The sequence below is a fragment of the Pseudopipra pipra genome, chromosome 14, assembly GCF_036250125.1.
Source record: "Pseudopipra pipra isolate bDixPip1 chromosome 14, bDixPip1.hap1, whole genome shotgun sequence".
Taxonomy (NCBI): Eukaryota; Metazoa; Chordata; class Aves; order Passeriformes; family Pipridae; genus Pseudopipra; species Pseudopipra pipra.
The window spans coordinates 11,232,832-11,252,304 of record NC_087562.1 but is presented as its reverse complement, the minus strand read 5'-3'; the positions used below and the strand labels follow the sequence as shown (position 1 = coordinate 11,252,304).

The 19,473-nt window shown below is 38.5% G+C and overlaps 1 protein-coding gene across 1 annotated transcript; it reads left to right on the top strand.

Annotated features, from left to right (window-relative positions):
- The first annotated feature begins 5,308 nt into the window (after nucleotides 1-5,308).
- Nucleotides 5,309-14,816, top strand: SNX20 (sorting nexin 20). The gene is made up of 4 exons (XM_064671153.1): nucleotides 5,309-5,434; nucleotides 7,498-7,675; nucleotides 9,294-9,445; nucleotides 12,003-14,816. Exons 2-4 carry the CDS (start codon nucleotides 7,510-7,512, stop codon nucleotides 12,669-12,671), a joined length of 987 nt encoding a protein of 328 aa, XP_064527223.1. The 5' UTR covers nucleotides 5,309-5,434; nucleotides 7,498-7,509; the 3' UTR covers nucleotides 12,672-14,816.
- Nucleotides 14,817-19,473: the final 4,657 nt, after the last annotated feature.

Sequence of the window (19,473 nt, the reverse complement as noted above, 5' to 3'; positions counted from 1 at the left end):
GGAAGGACTCGCGTCCTGCGTCCAGCTCCCTGTCCTGAGCGAGACTCGCTGTCCCCGGCGCGGCAGCACGTGGGGACGGGAGGAAGGGGCTCCTCGGGGCCCGGTACGGTCACAAACCTCGCCAGGCGCGGAACTACCGACTGAATTATGAATTGGCCTTCCGTGCGCGCTGGGGAAGAGGGCGGGAGGGATTTTAGCCATGCGGTTTCCCCCCCGCACAGCCTTTACAGGCGCGGGGTAATTCCGAGCTCGCTGGGGAAGCAGCGGCCGCGGAGTTCGTGAATGTCAGGCTTGGCCTGGCTTCAGTACCCAGTTTTGAAATATTTTTACTTTCGAGAAATGTAAGTAATACTGCTGAATATTCGATTTAATAAAAGCCAAATGAAGCTCCTCTTAAACCGACCTACTTTTGATTGTGACTCTCGTCTGAACGCTGCGCTGTTTCATCCACTTTGCATCGCTGTTGTTCATATATAGTGAGCTCTGCTTAAATAGTGAATGACAGAATGAACTCTGGGATAGAAGGGAGTTCATCAGCGGGACGGTTGTGTTTACAGACTATTCACACATTTCCAGAAAGCAATATTTGCTTTTAGAGAAGATTTAGTTAATTAATTTTTTTAAATGTTTGTGTTGTTTTTTAAATAATGTGGTATTTCAAACCGGTGCTTTAAAATTCATTTAAAAAATATTTCTGAAGTTTTGCCTTGCGAGAAATAGACATCTTTGGAAAATGCAGTATATAATCCTGCACCTAAAGTGGTTACAGTAATATTGACATACAAAGAAACACTTTCCTGGTTTCTTAGCACCTGTAACATTCCTTTAATACATGTTTTTTATGTAATTTAGTAACATATGCAGTTCAACATTAGCTAAAGGCTGTTCCAGTTAATCCTGTTCCCTATAGCTCTCCAGAATCCAGAGACACAGTCAGTAAGCAGACCTAGTGCAGCCTTGAATCTAAGCTCTTAAGCCCCGTGTGTCACTGCCAAGGTTTTTGCTAGGAAGATGGGAAGGCAGGACACAGGGTTTTATTGGTCTGGACACGTACCAGATGGAAAGGACACAGACACCAGCAGGAGTTTATTGGAAACTCCTGAGGAAACACTGAGAGTCCATCTACTATGGAACAAATGCTCACACTAATCATTTCCCTAGTCACTTACAAGCAGAAGTGCATTTCAAAGTCTCATTTAATTTTTAAAGAATAAATCATCTTGAAAATATATACTAAGATTTATGCCTTACAACTCTTCATTTTGCAGGAGAGCTCCCAGTAACCCCAGCCATGCTCAGCTGATCCTCAAGGTGGCTATCTATACACAGCTGCTGCAGCCCTCCACTTGGAGAGCTGCCTTTTATGCTACTACAACATGCATTAGCATGTCTGCTATAAACCCTGTTATCCCAGATTTTATTATGTTTACATTTTGGGTATAGATAAATCACATGAGGAACATGACAATAAGTATTAGCCAAAGTACACCATAATTATTTGTGAGAAGAAAAGGGCGCAGACACAACATGAGCAGAAAATATCAAAATACTTGATAGGAATGACTACATAATAGTGTTCCTAATAACTCATTATATTTAAAATTATCCTGTATTCCATGTAATTATGTACTTAACCCTCTATGAATCCATCAGGAAAAATGACCAGCATGACCCATTTGGAAGGTCTGTCATTCTCCAGACAGAACAGTGCTTGTGACATTTAACCCAAGTTAATATCCCATTGACCCACTGGCTTGCACACAGCTCCATGTCACTGACACACCACAGATGAAAGGCAGGCCAAGACTGGTGTTTACTCTAAAGCTCCTTCATACTCCTTTAGAAGTATAAAGGAGTTGTAAAGTGATAACAGGACTTTGGCAGTGTAAAACGGGCCTGGTACGTCTCTTTCATGTTGAAAACCCTGTCAGTAACACCAGCATGAGATATTTTTCATTAAACACTGAATGATTTCTTTAAACCACACTCTCGGTAAGAGAGACATGTTTTGTAATAATGAAGTATGGTAAACAAATTCCACTTTCAAATGACACAACACTACATGATTAAATATTATGTCATAGCATGGTACAAAATTTTGTGCTGAGCCAGGATAGGAGTATGGTATTCATTTATCACAGTATCACCCCAGAAGTGCAGAATATTCATGCAAAACAGCTGAATGTTTTCTGCTAATTCAAACATGGAAATGGTCAGTATTTATCCAGCTGCATTTAAGAAAAAGAGAGGAAAGGTTCTTGTAGGAGCATCAAAGACAATATTACCACACTTTCTAAATATTAGTTATGTGATAAAAAGGGACTTGGTTAAATATGTTAGGTATTTCTGCTTCCTGCTGGTTTTTGGTGTTTGGTTTTTTGTTGTTTTTTTTTTTTTTTCTTTCTCTCACTACCTACAGTTCTAATGAATTATTTAGTAAAATAAATAAGGTTTAGTTACATAGTTTGGGGCCTGAGATGGGAAAGCAGCACAGACTATGAAGTTGCCTGAAGCTGTACTTCTTAGGACAGAAGCTGAAAAGTATTTTGTAATAGGGCTATTACAGCCACATTCTTTAACAAGAATAAGACCTTTTTGTGCCTATAATAAAATGCCAATAAAATCTGCTAGAAAACTGCAGTTCATAGCTGACACTGGTTTATGTCCCAATTTTTCAAGCTGATACCAACTTTGTAGTCTATGGTTGAATACTGTGTCTGTCTGGGTTTGTGTAATCTATCTGATTGGAAAAATGGGAACTGCCCAAAATGGGGTATAAATCAAGGCAGAATGTTTGACACTATTACAGCAGTCTCTTCTGTTTTTTTAACTACCAACACAGTCTTTCAATAGTGGCAGGCATCCTTAACATGACATCACACTGCTGGCTCATCTGGTGTCTAGTTGCCAAGTTCTAGACATAAACTTTCAGGTTATTCTTCCTAAAATGAGTATTTTCATCTTAAATTGATATGGAGGACTTAACTCCTATGACAACCACCTTTTTTGCAGTGCAGTGTTATGATTTTAACCTTGCCTCACTCCTACATTATTACAGAGCACTCTTTTTCCATATCCCTTGGTAGATGCATTTTAACACTGTGTTCTTTGTGTCTGATGAAGCCAGTGCTTTCACAGAATACAAACTCTATGTGAGCCAGTGCATGAGGATCCCTTTTCCATCCCTATAACAGAACATGCTTTTCTGTTAAAATTTACCACAGTTTTACAAGTATTCAGGTAAATGGATGGGCACTTGCCCATCTCTCAGAATGCTCTGCTGCCATTGTGAAAATTTTCTTTTCACCTCCTTGACCCTTTACACAGTATTTGACTATTGGAAGTGAAGCTGAGAATATAAAAAGAAAAATATTAGTTATGTATTCTGCTAACAAATGCCACTGTATACTGTAGTGGTTTTTGCATGTGCTAATCAAGTAGACATTTAGGAAAGTAAAATGCTGCCAGACTCACAACACTGGGTCCAGTGAAGGGTGAGGTGCTGTTCAGAACCAACCCGAGCTCCTGGGAGCAGGATGAGGAGCAGCAGCCTGCTAAACCTGCTGTGGATGTCACAGCTCATGAGCATGAGGAACATGTTCAGGAACCAGCTGTGACCATAACAGCTGGCTCTAAAAGGACAGGCAGAACTCTTGTAGAACACCCTTGATTTGTAAATTAGTTCATATCTATCAGCCACGATCATAATAACAGATTTCACTTTTTTTAAAATCATCCAGGTTGACTGGATTAGGACTTACTTATTCTGAAATAATTGAAAGTAGAAGTTATACTTAATATACTGAAAAATGTACTTTTTTCTTTTAGCATTTAACAAGAGAAAGACAATAGCACTAAGCATCACAAAATAATACATTGCTTTTTGGCAACACATAAATTAACAGATTCAGAATTCAAAGTTTAGATACATCTGTGAACTGTCAGCATGAGCAAAATGCATTGAAATCCCTTTTGGTTTTTACTCACAATTGTAACCAAACCCATAAATCTAACTTTAAAGGAATAGAGTAGAGCCAGAAACACATGCCTTGTCTACACTTAAAAGGGTTGGCTGGTATAGCTACACCTTAGAGCTGAATTGGCAAGCACAGATTTCTGTTGTAACTTAAATCATATTCTGCATGGAACATGCTAAAGTGGCTGAAGGACTCTGCCAATATAATGGCATCTACACTAGGGCTTTTGCCAGTGTGGTTGTAGCTGCTCTGGAGTGATTTTTCATCATTCTGACAGTTATTTTGGCAAAATTTCTACATTCAGACAAAGTCCAAGTTGGAGTTGGCATTATTTTATGTGGCAAATAGAGCAGAAGAGAAGCACTACCAGTTTATGGCCCTGGTTCTACATTATTGTATACTGTTTGTTCCAAAGGAATGTGTGGAGCAGGATCCATGTGATCCTTTGGATGTTTGCCTCCCATATTTGAGCTGCATTAAAATTGCTTGGTTTTTCACTGACTGAGCTTTGGCAAGGGGGGAAACTTACATTACTTAAAAAAGATAATGTCCATATTATTTACCTCAGAAATAGCAATCCTCAGGGTTTAAAGCAAATTTCCAAAGTGAAGTGAACTGCAAAAGGAAGCATCTGCACCAAAGGACATGTGGATTAATAATACATCATTCTATTTCACTTTGTCCTCAGTTCAACAACAAATTTAAGTGTATATTAAGCGTAGGATTAATTTTAGGCACACTCGTAAGGCCATTTCAAGTTTAGTAGACATGTCAGATATGATAATGCTCCCACTTGAACTTTAATTAAGCAGATATTTGAAATTAATCATATGTTTAAGCACTGTGTGGAATCGGGATTTCTGTTGGAAGTGCAAGTTTATGCAGAACGAGGCTATTTGCTGTGGTACCACCCGTATTTTTTTTTCATGAACTGGATGTTAAGTCTGTACTTTAAAGACAACCCAAAGGGCATTATTTTTCCACATAAGCACATTTGCATATTTGGCTTTTTTTTTTTTCCTAATCTCCCTTTTGATAAGTGGTTTTTTTTTTTTTTTTTGGCTTCAGAAATCCATGCAGAGAAGTTTTTCATTGATTTTGTTAATTGCATTTACTGTTGAACTCTTTCCTCTGCCAAGCCCCGCGGAATCCTGACTCTGGGGTTCCCAGACCTGCCCGGTGCTGGGCCCTGCTCGCCGTGGGTGAGACACAAGGGCTGCTTGGGGCAGATAGGAAATTTCGTGCGTAATCAGCCAGCACTGAACCAGTGAGCCAATGGGACGAGGCAGTCTGATTTAATCAAGGCTTCTTCCTTCCTTTTTGTAAGACACAGAACGTGCCTGCTAGAAGAAAGCACAGACACTTTTTTCTGCGTTCCGAAAATGGGAAGCAGGCTTTGTGTGGCCTTGTACAGACCATCCATGGGGCACAACTAACAGCAATTCAGCAGTTTCCAGGTGAGTGTTTTGTGCACTTTGGTTTCTAGTTATTTAAAGCTCAGCGAAGGAGCTAGAGCAGCATTTACCCTGAAACAGAACAGGATGAGTGTCTGTTCCAGATAAAACTGTGTAATTTGTTGCAGGGGTTTAGTATTGTTCAGGATTTTTTTAATATGTAAAAATAAATAGTAGCTTACTTAAAAGAGTTTGCAATCATTTTTAGCTGTGAAAATGAAACTGTTTATATGAAGTGCATGTTTTCAAGGCACATAGATTCAAGGCAGAAGGCTTGTGTATCATAATGTCCAATTCTGCATTCTTCTGTTCAAAAGTGTGTTGTGCTTCTCTGGTAGATCATGTTTTAAAGTAGCATCTATATGTATAAATACACACTCACATATATGCATATGTTAGGTATATAAAGCTATACATATGTAAAGATTTTTTTTAAAATGTAAGTACAATTTTGCTTATAAAGTTATCCCAGCTTACGACCAAGAAAAAAGTTGTCATTTAAATTTGTTTGGCCATTTTCAGATTCCTCATTTAATCTACTATATATGCTCTTGGGATGAACTGTTGTGATTTTCAAAAGACTGAGCAGTTAGACAATAAGTGGCTACTCTTCATGCTCAAAAAGCAGATCATAAGGAGGACTCAAATAACAGCGAGAACTTTTCATTCCGAGTCTGGAGTCCGAAAATAAGGGCTTCCATGATGCTTTTATTAAGGAGGATGACCACATTTATGTATTTGTTTATCCAAGCCAGGCAAAGGAAAGGTTTCTGTTAGGGGAAAGTGGTTTGCCCTTTCATTTCCAGCGGGGAAAGCAATTTCTTTTCCTTTTATAGCCTTGCAGTTTGCCAGAAATCAATAGGACTGCTGAAGGAGTTTCCTCACCTCTGTATCCTGCATTGCATAACTGGGTGGTTGGCAATTGGAGGCAAAATGATATGTAGTAACATCCCTCTCCTAAACTCTCCCATTATTTAATAACCACTGCTTGGGCATTACTTTAGCATGGCTTTTTAAAACTATATTGTTCTGTTATTTGATTTTCACCTATTGGCTGAATTGTGAGCAAAACTTCACTCATGATAACTGACTGAACACAGCACCCTGGCAAAGCTGTTAGGATGTTCTTAGAACTTGTCCAAGTGCTAGTATAACACAGTGGTGTAACAGGTAGGTTTGGAGTTTGGTTTATTTTTTTTTCTGTTGGTTGGTTGTTTTTTTTAAAAAAACAAACAACATCTTGGGGAGACATTTATGCGGCAGAATGGTCACTCTGGTCTGTGTAGTAGGAGCATATTGTGTTAGGCATTTTATCAGTCCATGGTAAAATACTGGTCCTAACAGAACAGGCATACAGATCTACTGCAGTACAGTATGTAGGGTAAGAGGACTAGTAAAGGGAGAATGCTTTTATACAATAATTAGTAAATTCAGTTATCCTTACACTGAGCCATTGTCAAATTCACTTGTTTTGTTCTCATAGTACAGAGACAAGTCCCTGGAGGCAACCTGAAACTGTGAAATATGATAAAAACATTATACTATTTTAGATATCACTACATTTTGCCCTACAGGTTGTTATTAAGAACAGATGGCAAGTTTTTGAGTCTTGAGAACAGTATATTCTAGCAGTGTAAGAGAGCCAGGCTGCTAGTTATACTAATTATCTCCAAGATTTTGGTTTATCTGAACTCATACTTGCAAGCTTGAGGGCAAAATACAGGGAGGAAAAAATCTGCCCACACTGAAGTTCATGACCAGATTCTCATAGGTAAGAATTGATTTCCCTGCCTAATCTTATTCAACATAACTTCTTATGGTTTTCCTGTTTGTTTTTAACCTGCCAGAAAAAAACATCCAAGCACTTTCAGCAGTAACAGTAATAGGAATGGTTCTGCACTGGTAGCTGTGTAGATATTTCTGATTTTTACTTTAGCTTTTATGAAACTACAGTTGCACTGATACAAGTTCACAGAGAAAAATGAGTAAGTAATAAAAAAGATTGCCAAACTGGATCCTCTAAAGGCGTGGTACTAAGAAATATCATGGGTTTTGTAATCTTTCAGTGAGAGCTTGCAATGGACCAAGATTCACACTGCACAGCAGAAAGGGAATTGTTGGAAGCTGTAAGCAGAATTACTACTTTTTCTACCACAAGCCCAGCTGATAAAGAAGAAAATCAACCCAAAGCTGAAATTTCGTGTCAACTGAGAAAAGAAAACCCAGAAAAAGATGACTTGAAAGGTTGATGCTATCTTCTAATTTTATTTTTCATCTAGCTATTTATGCCATTAATCTTTTATATAAAAACCTTTTCTTATTAATTGTGGCAGTAGTTCAAAATTATACTGCTACACTGCACTGAAAATAAGCCTTGCTTAGACTTGTAATAATAATGTAGCAAGAGTGAAACAGATGCATATCCAAGTGTGTTTACATTTACACACACACAGTTTTCCTTTTAAATTGTTTGTACCTAAAATGCATTACAGATTTGATTTACACACCAGGAATGAAATCAGTGATCATCAGATCACTCCTGTCCCAGGAGTACACCTTCTGTGCATCACAAAATCTGAACTTCTTGATAGTATCAGCAAAGATACCAAGATTGAAGTTTATCTCAAGCAGGTGGCTCTCAGATGCCTTTAAAGAGGCAGCATTGAACGTTTACTATGCCCAAGATTGCTGTCATCTGTTATTAAATAAAATGTTACGTATAATTCAAAATATATATAATCTCATCAAGATTTTTCATCCTGCAAGGATGTCATAAAAACCATCTCTCTTAGGAAATATTTGCTTTGTAGAGATCAAGCCAAACCCAAAAGGCCTTGATAATTGAAACTGTATGGCCAATTGTTTGAGAAAATGTAAAAGTAGGAGTACTATGATGCCTTTACAAGTCTATTTCTGCATCGAGCTGATCTCTTACCCTTCATTTGTGCTCATTCACCTCCACTGTCAGAATGCTACATACATTGCAGACTGACTTCAGCTGACTGCCTTGACAGTGTGCCCACTGAAATACAAATATTCCACTCTTTTATCCACTTTGCTAGCCTATATGCCACCTGATGAAAACTGTTGTCAGTAGATTTCAAAGACAGAGAAATCACCCTTTTGAAATGCTACATCAAATTCTCCTGTAAGCAAACTCTTCAACCAGCTGTCCTATATTTTTATATATGCATATGTATACATATGTATGTGTGTGTCTGTATGTGAGTGTGAGAGGAGAGAGAAGGGAAAAGGAGGAGGTATATAAAATATTTGCAGCTGAACTGTGTCATCAGCTACAAAAGAAAACGAGGATGCAAAAATCCCTCCAGTTGAGCTGGTTATCCAGCTTTGAGGTTAGGATATTCATGTTTTCTCAGCTTTTGCCTATTACTGCACAAACCCTGTATTTGAATAGGGTCAGTATTTGAAAATATGTCTGAATTTGCAGCTGCATTGTGTTAACTCCTCCTTTGAGCAACAAAGAAGCCCGGAGAAACATCTGACTCTGAAGACTCTGTTGATGTTTCTTCGGGCTGCCTCTGGGATGGGGAACAAAATCTTGTGCTCAGACTGTGCCTGAGGTTACACCCTTCATATACAATACTTCTTGGCACTACTTTTTCTGCAACTTTGTATTCTGCAGATGAATTGGTGTCTTTCAAAATTTTAGACCCAGTAACTTTCCTCAAAGCATCTGGACCTGTCATTGCTATCAGTGAAATCACTTATTTCATCAGTCTTTAGTTCTTGCTGTTACAGCAACAAAAAAGTCTAGGCTGTCCTTTCACAATAAATGCATAAGAGCTTTCTTTCCAAATGCGAAGGATATAACCTGAAATATTAAATATATTATTTTTAGATTCCAATGCAACCCTAAGTCCCCACTCTTCGATGACCACTAAGGAGCTTCAGGAATACTGGAGGAACGAGAAAAGCCAGTGCAGACAAGTCAAACTCCTTTTTGAGATCCCATCAACCAGAATTGTAGAGCACCACTTGTCTAAATATGTGGTAAGCTAAGAAATGAATATGTAAGAAGATCATTAATTTTTCTTCACTCTATAGGGGTCTGCAGAGCACACAGCATGTCTCACTACGTGAAAGCCTTACCGAGGGCCAAGTTTTGCAAGCCACGATCATACGGTGTAGAAGCTCACTGATTGCATGGGCATAGCTGGTGGAATCTGCTTCTAAAAAAACCCTGTGATAGTCAATTCACAAAATCTGCATCAGTGGAGAAGTGATAACAAGTAAATTAGTAGCTTTGGTATCCCTAACACCCAGAGTTTTGTCAACATTAAGGAAATTCACACAAGTAAAAAAATATCTGTATAGTTACACTTCCACTGAGCTAGCCTGCTGTAGCAGCTGCAGTGCATTTGTATAACTTCCACATCAGAGGTTTCTGTTAGCACAAGTGCAAAAGTCTTTGATGTTGAAAAAGCCTAAGACATCCTCCAGCTACATCACTTGAGATCGTTCCCCTTCCCTACATAGAGCTCCCTTAGGTGGCATATTTCTGTCATATTTTTAAAATGAAACATGGGTGTCATGGGTAGGAACAACAGAATAGGTTGGATTTTTGTATCTTTACTTGTAGTGCTGACACTGGGCTTTTATTTCTGATTCTGCTCCTGGCCTTCAGAAAGACTGATCTAGAGTGAGTCTCTACTCCTGTGAAATTCAGATAGGGATGATTTCCTTCGTTGCTACAACCTCTGAGATGAAAAATGCCAAGAATCATTCTAGCATTGCTCATACTGGGTCATCCAGCTTGGTAGAATTCGGAGCAGGTAAATGTTTTGCAGACTGGCCTAAGATCTTTTTGCATTCTATACACACCTGCTTAGTTCGTGCCATACAAACCTACTTATTGCTGCTGTTATTGCATACTCAGTGGTATCCAGCTTGCTGAATAGTTCAAAATTATTTTAGTATAACTGTACGAGAACAAGAGTATCTCTCAGCTTATGTGCAATTAGTTAAAGTTAGTTATAAGTTACATGCCTAGGCAAAAAGATTTACATTAGAAAAAAATTGAGCCAATTTGAATGGCAGCCAAATTAAATGGTATTTCTTGCCTTTTTCACGCACACTCCTCAAATAAAAAAACCCAAGTACTTGTAAATTATTGACTTAGCTGCCCTTGATAAAATGACAACTTAAAAAAATTGCTCTTATGATTGTTTTAGAATGCATCAGGCATATATACACTTTTCAGCAGGGAGCAGGACAAAGTATAGGAAAATGTCACAGTGCTTACAAACGAAAAGAGATCAGAGAAGTCAGCTCAAATTTAGAAACCTTTCAAGAGGCGCCTATAAAGATCATTTATGAAGATTAAAAGAGAATTTCTCTTTAAGGAAAAACGAGGAAGAGAATCAGACAGACACTAGAACGAGTGCTGGTTTGCACCCTTCAGAGCAACAAAGAAAACAACTGGCATGAGTAAAACCTGTCCAGCTCCTGTATAAATCGATGGGAACAGGGTGAAGTTGAATACGAACACAGACATGTAAAAGGCCCACAGTCTGTGTCCTTAGCTGGTGTGTGGTGCCACAGTTAAGCTGACCTCAGTGCAGCTTCACTGGTTTACACACATTAGGGATTTGGCCCTTCCTCAACATCACTGTGCTTTGATCAGATCCAGAAGAGAATCTATTTGTACAACACATAACACACAAATGTTTTTGCAGCTTTTTTCCTAATATCACATTTATTATAACCATTTTGAGGCTAGTGAAGAGCTGAGGAAGACATACTCTTGAGTTACTGTGGGGGCAGCATTGCTGTTAGCTATTAGTGAAGGAATTTAGATAGCAAACAGATTGTTGTAGAAATGTCAAGTTTTTTGTATTATTTACATGCCAAGTAAGTTTGAATAGAGGGCAATGATTTAGAGGGGGGGGAAAGGCTTTGGAGTTGCTCCATCTTATTTTTGCACATACCAAATATGTTGCCAAATACTCCCTCTTCTTTCACAGGATTAATAACACCCCCAAATCCCTAGTAATATCTCTTACAAACAACATTTCTGAATATTATGACCAATGTAAAATAGATTACATTCAATATTAAGTCTGGAAAATCCATTCAATTCACTGAAGATGATTGATTGTAGGAGCCATGGCTGTTATAAACAAAGTACAGCTACAGAAATGCTTTGTAAGTGTTTTTATGTGCCTCAGTCTGCTGCTAGTTTGCCTCTCCCAGCACCTTGGAGGATGGAATCTGTTAGTGCACTATCTACAGCTTATTTGCATGCTAAGGGTAAGTCTGGTGACAAAACTACAGAACAGCAGGTGGTGGGAATTATTAATTTGATGGTTGCAGATTTTTCAGGCCTACGCTGAGCATGCATCATAATCCCAGACAGCACGTGGTTCAGCAGCACTGCCATAAACCATAGGAGTATACAAGACTACACACACAAAATTGGTGCAGGAATGTTTTAGCTGGAGAAATATACAGGCACAAAGTCTTTTCAAAGCAGTAACAGAAAAAATGTGACTGCAGTAGGGCTAGAATGGTCCTTCTCATGTTTATTTTTCTGTTTGATTGTGTTTAGATGTATAAAATCATCATTCTGCAAACAGGGAGTTTTGACAGCAACAAGTCTGTAATTGAACGGCGTTATTCAGATTTTGAGAAACTGCACAGAAATCTGCTGGAGGAATTTAGTGAAGAAATGGAAGATGTGACCTTTCCCAAAAAAACTCTAACAGGGAACTTCACAGAAGAAATAATCAATGAGAGAAAATTAGCCTTCAAGGACTACCTGAGACTTCTATATTCTATGAAATGTGTCCGAAGATCAAAAAAATTTATTGACTTTTTAACAAGGCCGGAGCTTCAGGAAGCGTATGGTTGCTTGCGGGGTGGCCAGTACCCCAAAGCTTTGGAAATCCTTTTGGAAGTCATTGGTCTGCAGGAAAGGCTGACAAGAGGCAACCCTGCCTCAATTGTCCCTACTCTCTGTGCTATCATGGTGTGCCACAAGGACCTGGAAAACCCAGCAAGTGCCTTTGAATATGGAGAAAAAGCTCTATCACGCCTTCGCGTGCATTCCAGCCACAGGTATTATATCCCATTGTTAGAAACGATGATCACTCTGGCCTATGAACTTGGCAAGGATTTCCTGTCTCTGCAAGAAAAACTGGAAGAATGGAAGGCAAAGAAAGATCCCGTACGGGTATTTACCCTGAAAGAACTTGCAGTTCGGGAATATGTACAATGAACACAAGAAACAATTTCATGAAAGAGCAAATTCCTGAGGGAGTAAGAACTGAAAATTACCAGTTTGGCAAATGTAGCATTGTATTAATAGGAAAAAAAAAATAAATTAAGTATCTTCCATGTTCAGAAGGGACATTAGCATCTATGTTGGAAAATATTACATTTTCTCTGCAGATATGAGGAGTATCTAAGGAGCACCTTAAGGTTTTTTGAAAGAAATTTGCAAGAAAATAATCATTTATGTTTTGCTTATTTTGAACAAAGCTTATTTTGTGTGAAAAGTCGGAATAAGAAATTGGAATGAATAAAGCACTTAAGAATCTGCAGAATCAGAGGCATTTCTTGCTCATGTGGAAACTATTTCCTTTCAAGAACAAAAACACCTTCTCAGCTGATGCAATTTAAAAGATGCACCTTCAGACACCGAATATAGTTTTTTCCTCCTCGAGCTCAGGCCTGGTCAAACAGCACTTTGCTGGTTTTGAGAATGATGGGGTTGGTCCTGTTCCCACTGAATTCAGCTGCTGTGGGCAGGAGAACGTGGGGAGGGAAGGTTTACAATAACTTTGGTAGGAGCAAAAAATACAAGCAATGATCATTCCATCAGAGATGAGGGAATGTACCTCGTTTCCCTTTTGTAACTAGCAGAGTTTTATGACTGGCATTGAAGGCACATTCTTGTTTGGGGTGATCTTTAAGCACAGCTTTGACCAGGGTAGAAAATTCAAACCACGTGCACTATATCCACAGTGAAAAAGGACTACAGGAGAGTGCTGTTGGGGAGAACATCTGGCTGTTATAATGCTAGCCTTTAATTCTGATTATTGAGCTGTGAGATATGGTTAACAGACAGTCTGTGCTTCCCACTTTCCTGTCAGATGTTTATATAAATTGGGCCTTGCCTTAGCTTTACAGCCTGGTATGCCATGGAAGCATCATCTTGGTGGCACTGCAATATTACAGCTAATTTTTTCAGGGATCCAGCACACCTATAAAATACTAAGCTTGTTTTGGCCCTAACACTCCTGGGAAAGCTTCCTAAGAGCTGAAAAAGTCTCTATTTAACTGCTTCATTAATTTCCCTCAACTCTATGATCTCTCCCATACACTTATTTTAACAATCTGGTAAATTAATTCTCATAAATATAGTAATTAATTTCATTAACTAGCGTGGGTCATTGTTCTCTGCTGAACACAGTCCACTAAGTACTTTTGGGCCTGAACTCCAGTTACAGATCCTACATGCACCACAATGACACTGTCAATAAGTTAGGAATAACTGTATTAACTTACCTCCCAGAGACATGAAAGAATCAGCTAATTGGAAAGGCACTGAGTCTGAAAAACTTTGCTGTGTATTGTTACAAGAAGGATGTCTTGAAAAAAAATACAGAATAATAGGAGTGTCTAGGGTAGAATGTTAATATTTTAAGTAGCTATTAAGAGCTAGGCATTAAACTCAAAATACATGGATTATTTGTTATTTGACAATTGTTTTTTTCAAGTTATACCAGCAATAATAGAATTAAGAGTAATTAATTAAGGGACTTAGGGACTAATCTTCCCACAACATACCATATTGCAGGACAGTTAAAATGAATCAAAGGTAACACCTTCTCAGAGAATTTCTGAATCAGTAACAAAGCACTGAAGAAGAAAGCATGTCTGGGGTCTGCATCCCATTCAGGCAGTTTCAAGTCAAGATAGAAAGGAGCCATGGCCTTCACACTGCTCTAACTCCACAGCAGTTGGTGATGAAAGACCAGCAGAATAGGAAAAAAATAATTTCCTCCCTTTTGCTCCCTCCCATCATTGTGTGCAGTGCCCAGGGCACAGCTCCCTTGGATTCTCCTCAGGTTCCCATGGGATGGCACATGAGTATCTAATTGCATCCACAGACCCTCACCTTACAGCTGACCACAGTGGGTCCATAAGGACATGCTGTCTGACAAGGACAATTACCAGGAAAGGCAGCACATCAGCAAGATCTTACTTTTAACCTTTACTGGTGGTAATGTTATAAATTTCCATCTTGGAAGGACTAACTGACCCAAATCTGACCAATTTCTGCTCACATGTTTTGAGGTGCAATTTGGCTAAGAGAAAAATTTATATAATTCAAAAGGTACTAAAATAAACAGTGCAACCCCCCCCTACTTTTTTAATGGGGTAAGCCAAATCTCTTCCACACAATGTACTAATAGAATTTTGTCAGCAAAATGATCCTAGAATAGGTCTCGTTGTCCCCATCCACCAGAAGGTGAAGGTCAGTCTGCTTGTATTATGGGGGAAGATGAACTAAATAAATACAGAAATAGTGTGAAGAAGGAACATTGTTGGGTAATTCCCCCACCCTGAACTTCCTTAGTGGAGACTGTTTTCAGCTGTGGCAATCAGTTGGCCACAACTTCTTCAGAGCTACCAAGTAAGAACCTATCCTCTGCCTCACTCAAAGGGCTGATTTAAATTTCTGCTGCATTGAGACTTCCAGTGAAGCCACTTCAAAGGGTCAAGGGTAATGTTCATAAAATGAGTTTGTGATTTCATTACTATTAGAATACAACAAAATTAAAATCTCCCCAACAATTCAAGCTCCCCCAAGCAAATCAGGTATGCATTTCCTTCCTACAAATGCAAAGCCTGTGACCTTTTGGATTTATTAATCTTTTCAGAGAAAATCCTCAGAAAGAAAAAGCTAGAATGGTTATGGTGGCAAATGGGGATCCACAGAGCCTGCATTTCACCCGGAGCTCTGCCACAGACTTGGTCTGAACTTTGCACAAGGAACTTAACCTCTGTGCCTCTATTTCCTCACTCAGTACTTCCCCATAAGGTTTCCTCATTCAGGTTTTCAGTACCCATAGATCAGGAAAGCTTTGAAACCTGACCAAATGAGTTAACTCCATTTAACAGCATTTGACTCAGAAACGTGCAATGGGATAGAGGCAATTTTGATTTATACAAGCCTGTTTCATTTGTCAAGGGTATCTTGAACTGAAAGAGAACTTAGAGGCACTAAGTTGCCAAACCTGTGTGCTTATGGTGGATTGCATAGTTTCTTACCAGTGCAGTCTTATTTTAAAATCAGGTGCTACTTTCCTTATAAACTAGAGAAGTTTCAAAATTATCTTTATATTACACTGTGCTGTAGTGAGACCGTGCTGGCTGATCAGCTCCACAGGCAATCAGCCAATTCTGATTTCTTAGCTATATACTCTCAGAGAGTGGTTGGACCTGGCAAAAGAATTCTGCTTCCTTTTACTCACATTTCAAAAGTCAACTTCTGCATATTCTTTTTTACTTGATTTTTACAGGAAAGTGAGTATTCAGCAGTTACATGTTACTAAACTAAAGGGTAATGGCATTCCTGCTCCCATACTGACCCGATTGTCTTCCACTCCCAGTTGTCCAAGGTAGGGACAGCCTGCAAGGACCAGGTTCCCTCTCCCTCTTCATGCAACTTTATCTTCAACAGTTAAAAATGTGTAGCCTGGTAGGACAGATTTCCTGCAGGCAGAGATTAGTATCTTTCCCCATTACTTTTGCTCAGTGCAGCAATACAGTAGCATTGCTGTATTGTCCTGGCTTTTTCATAAGATGTATAACAATGAAATGGGTGCTCTACACCTGCCACCACATCTTAGTTTTCCTCTGAATAGTATTTTAAGAAGGGCTCAAAAAAGCTAACATAGCTAACATTTCCACCCACATCTACCTGTCTTGCTTATCTATTGCCCTTCCTTAACTCTTGTTGAGAAGCCATTGGAGAAACAATGGCTGAAATTCTTGTGCACTCTCCATGGGGTTCACATGCTGTCCCCAAAGTACACATCTCAGCCCTCCAGGTGCTGGGCCAGCACAAGTAAATAGCACTGCATCAGTGAAGCTATTTTGGAAGAAAAAAAACTCTGGCACTACCACACAAGAACATAACATAAATTAACCAAGCAGGTGGTTCCTGCTTCCAGACAGCCATTTTACTTCCACTCTTCACTGCTGTACAATATTTGAGTGATAAAGGCTTGTTTTATAAATAAATCTATTTCATCCATTTCCTGTCTCCCAAAACAATGTGTGCTCTTTACAAAATGTTTCTTAGGTTTAATAAAATAAATGGAAATGAGCAGTTTCTGGCATTTGTCCTGTTTGCATTATTAACCTTCATCAGCCATTCTCTGTACCTAGAAGGCAGCTGGAGTCAACAGGCAGAATGTCTGGAGACCCAAGCACTGCTCTTGGCAATGTCACAAGCCCAATGAGTGACCTTGATCAAGTCTAATCAAATCTCAGATTTCTTTTGAATACCAATATGGCTTTGTCCTCTTCTATAAAGCTGTGTTATATTTTAGCTGTACATTCCAATGTATCATTTTCCCCATTTTACAGCTGGGGGAATTGTGGTACAAGTAAGAGAAGTGATTTTTCCCGAAGTCTAATACAGTGGTCTGGAGACCACACTGACTGCCTGGAGAAATACTGAAGCATAACTTGCACCACAGATTTACAAAGCAGAGACGTGTCACAGTTGCATGTTCTTAAGTACATCCTGCATGAACATCCACAACACAGCTTCATTTTTGACCTGACAAAACTGTGTGATATGTCTATGGAAGAGAAAAGAGTGGAATAAGTCTGACTAATTAATGTATTTCAAGAACTAATAAGTGGTTGAACAGCACAAATATTTTAAGCACTACTTTACAAAAATAGCAAAGAAAAAAGTCTTGCCTAAGAGATTTTTAGGATATATAAAAAAAAATCTCCAGACTTCAGTATCATTTTCCACAAGATGGAACAAGAAAATATTTTCAAATGCATTTTTCCAGTTTTAAGAATTTCTCAGAGCTCTGGAATTTCTTTCCAGTGCTCTTGTAGTCTTAACAAGAAGGATCACACAACCACTAGAGTACTATATACATTAGTAATCTGTTATGATCCATTTTTCTCAACAACAACACACAATGCATCAGAGCTTTGTAGTATGATCTTACTTTTCCAATTGTCATTGGCACCTCTGAAGTATACCTACAACAGATAACAATCCAAGTATAAATTCACATTTAATTTTTTTCCAGGAAAAAAGGTGAAAAAAAATAAAATGCTGTCCAACCAATATCTGCCTAGAATGTCTAACAAACCACAGGCTGCACACAAGCTAGAAGAAAATTTAAATAAAATCTGGGCAGATCATCTCCAAGAGTCCATGGAGAGTTGCATTACGATCTATTGAGCTTTGCCCCATTTCCATATCAATTATTATATCATTTGGGGCATTAAGTAGATAATACTGTTTACACAACTTTCTAAAATAACTAAAGAAGCCCATGAGGATGTCTAGTTACTTATGAAACATATGCAGACAAGATGCTCTCTGTGCAATGCAGCATCTTGTTTACAGGGAATCCTGTGATCTTTATCACATACTTGTTATTAACTCCTGTTATCTGCTGCATCACTGGAGGATAATATTTGCTTTCCTGAATCTTAATAAGGCTAAATACATTTATTGAATTCAACAGATTTGTACAATCAGCATGGGAGTCGAGTTCAGGACACAAGATGAAATCTAGGTTTTGTGGCTCAGACAGCAGCTGAGCAAATCAAATCAAGAATGTGGTTTTTTGTGGGTTTTGTTTTTTTTTTTTTTAGATCAAAGACAGGAGCAAGATGTGTTGAAAAACTAAACACAGTTGTAATGGTGTAAAATACTGAATGTCAATTCCCATCTGGATGAGGTGAGAACCCCAAAGAACCAACCAACCAACCAATTTACATTAGGATCCCATTACAACATATGTTCATCACACTTTGCAAGTATATATGTGCTCTATATACAGATACACAAGACACAAATTTTCCTGTCAGTCCAGTAAGAGCTGAGAGTAGCTACACTGAAAGAAGTTATAATGTAATTGAGAGCACAGTAAGTCCTACTGTACATATAAACATGTGCAAAATCTCTATACACAGTGGATGGACAGATGGCTGATGAGTGGCTGGAACAAACAAATTTGAATGTTTTGATGCCTAATAAATGTTTGCCAAGTATTTAAAAAATTCAGATCAGAGCTACTTTTACAAGTACCACATGGATATATATATATATATAGTCATAGTAAAATTTTCTTCTATTAGAAATAGTAATATGTATTACTATTATTCAGAAAAATGTTGAGGAGAAATAGGCTGGATGAACTTTCATTTACTAGTCTCTCTAAACTGGTAGTTTAAATATTGTTTCATTTCAGACAGCATGAGACTCTAACTTGATAACTGGTAGGAAATCTTCGAGAATTTTACTGAAAATGCAGAATTTAAATCCTAATATTTTTCTCGTTGCTCCTCAGATTTTATAAAGGTTTGCCTCCCCCTGACAGGGGACCGCAGTGCCACTAGATGGAGCCGCAGCATTTTCAGGAGCTCAGGACCTCGCAAGCTCAAGGGAATGGAACAGAAAACTTTTTTTTAATGACTTGAATTTTATTTTAAAAAAATCTACTCTAAAGTCTAACATTTAAATTTTAATATGATTAAACTAAATATATATCTCTCAATTCCATTGTGAGTTCAGACTCTAGCGCCTGGCTTTCCAGCTGTCCTTCAGGACAATTTACCATACCCCTTTATCAGGCAGCTCTAGGAGCCCGCTGGAAAGCTGAAAGAGAAAATATTCTTGCAGGCTTTTAGACCTGGTGAGTTCAAAGCCAGAGTCACTGCAGCGTCTCAGTTCCTACAGTACCTTTTCCTTCTGATCAAAAGGAACCAAGTAAAACTCACAAGTCTTAAAAGAACTATCAAATAAT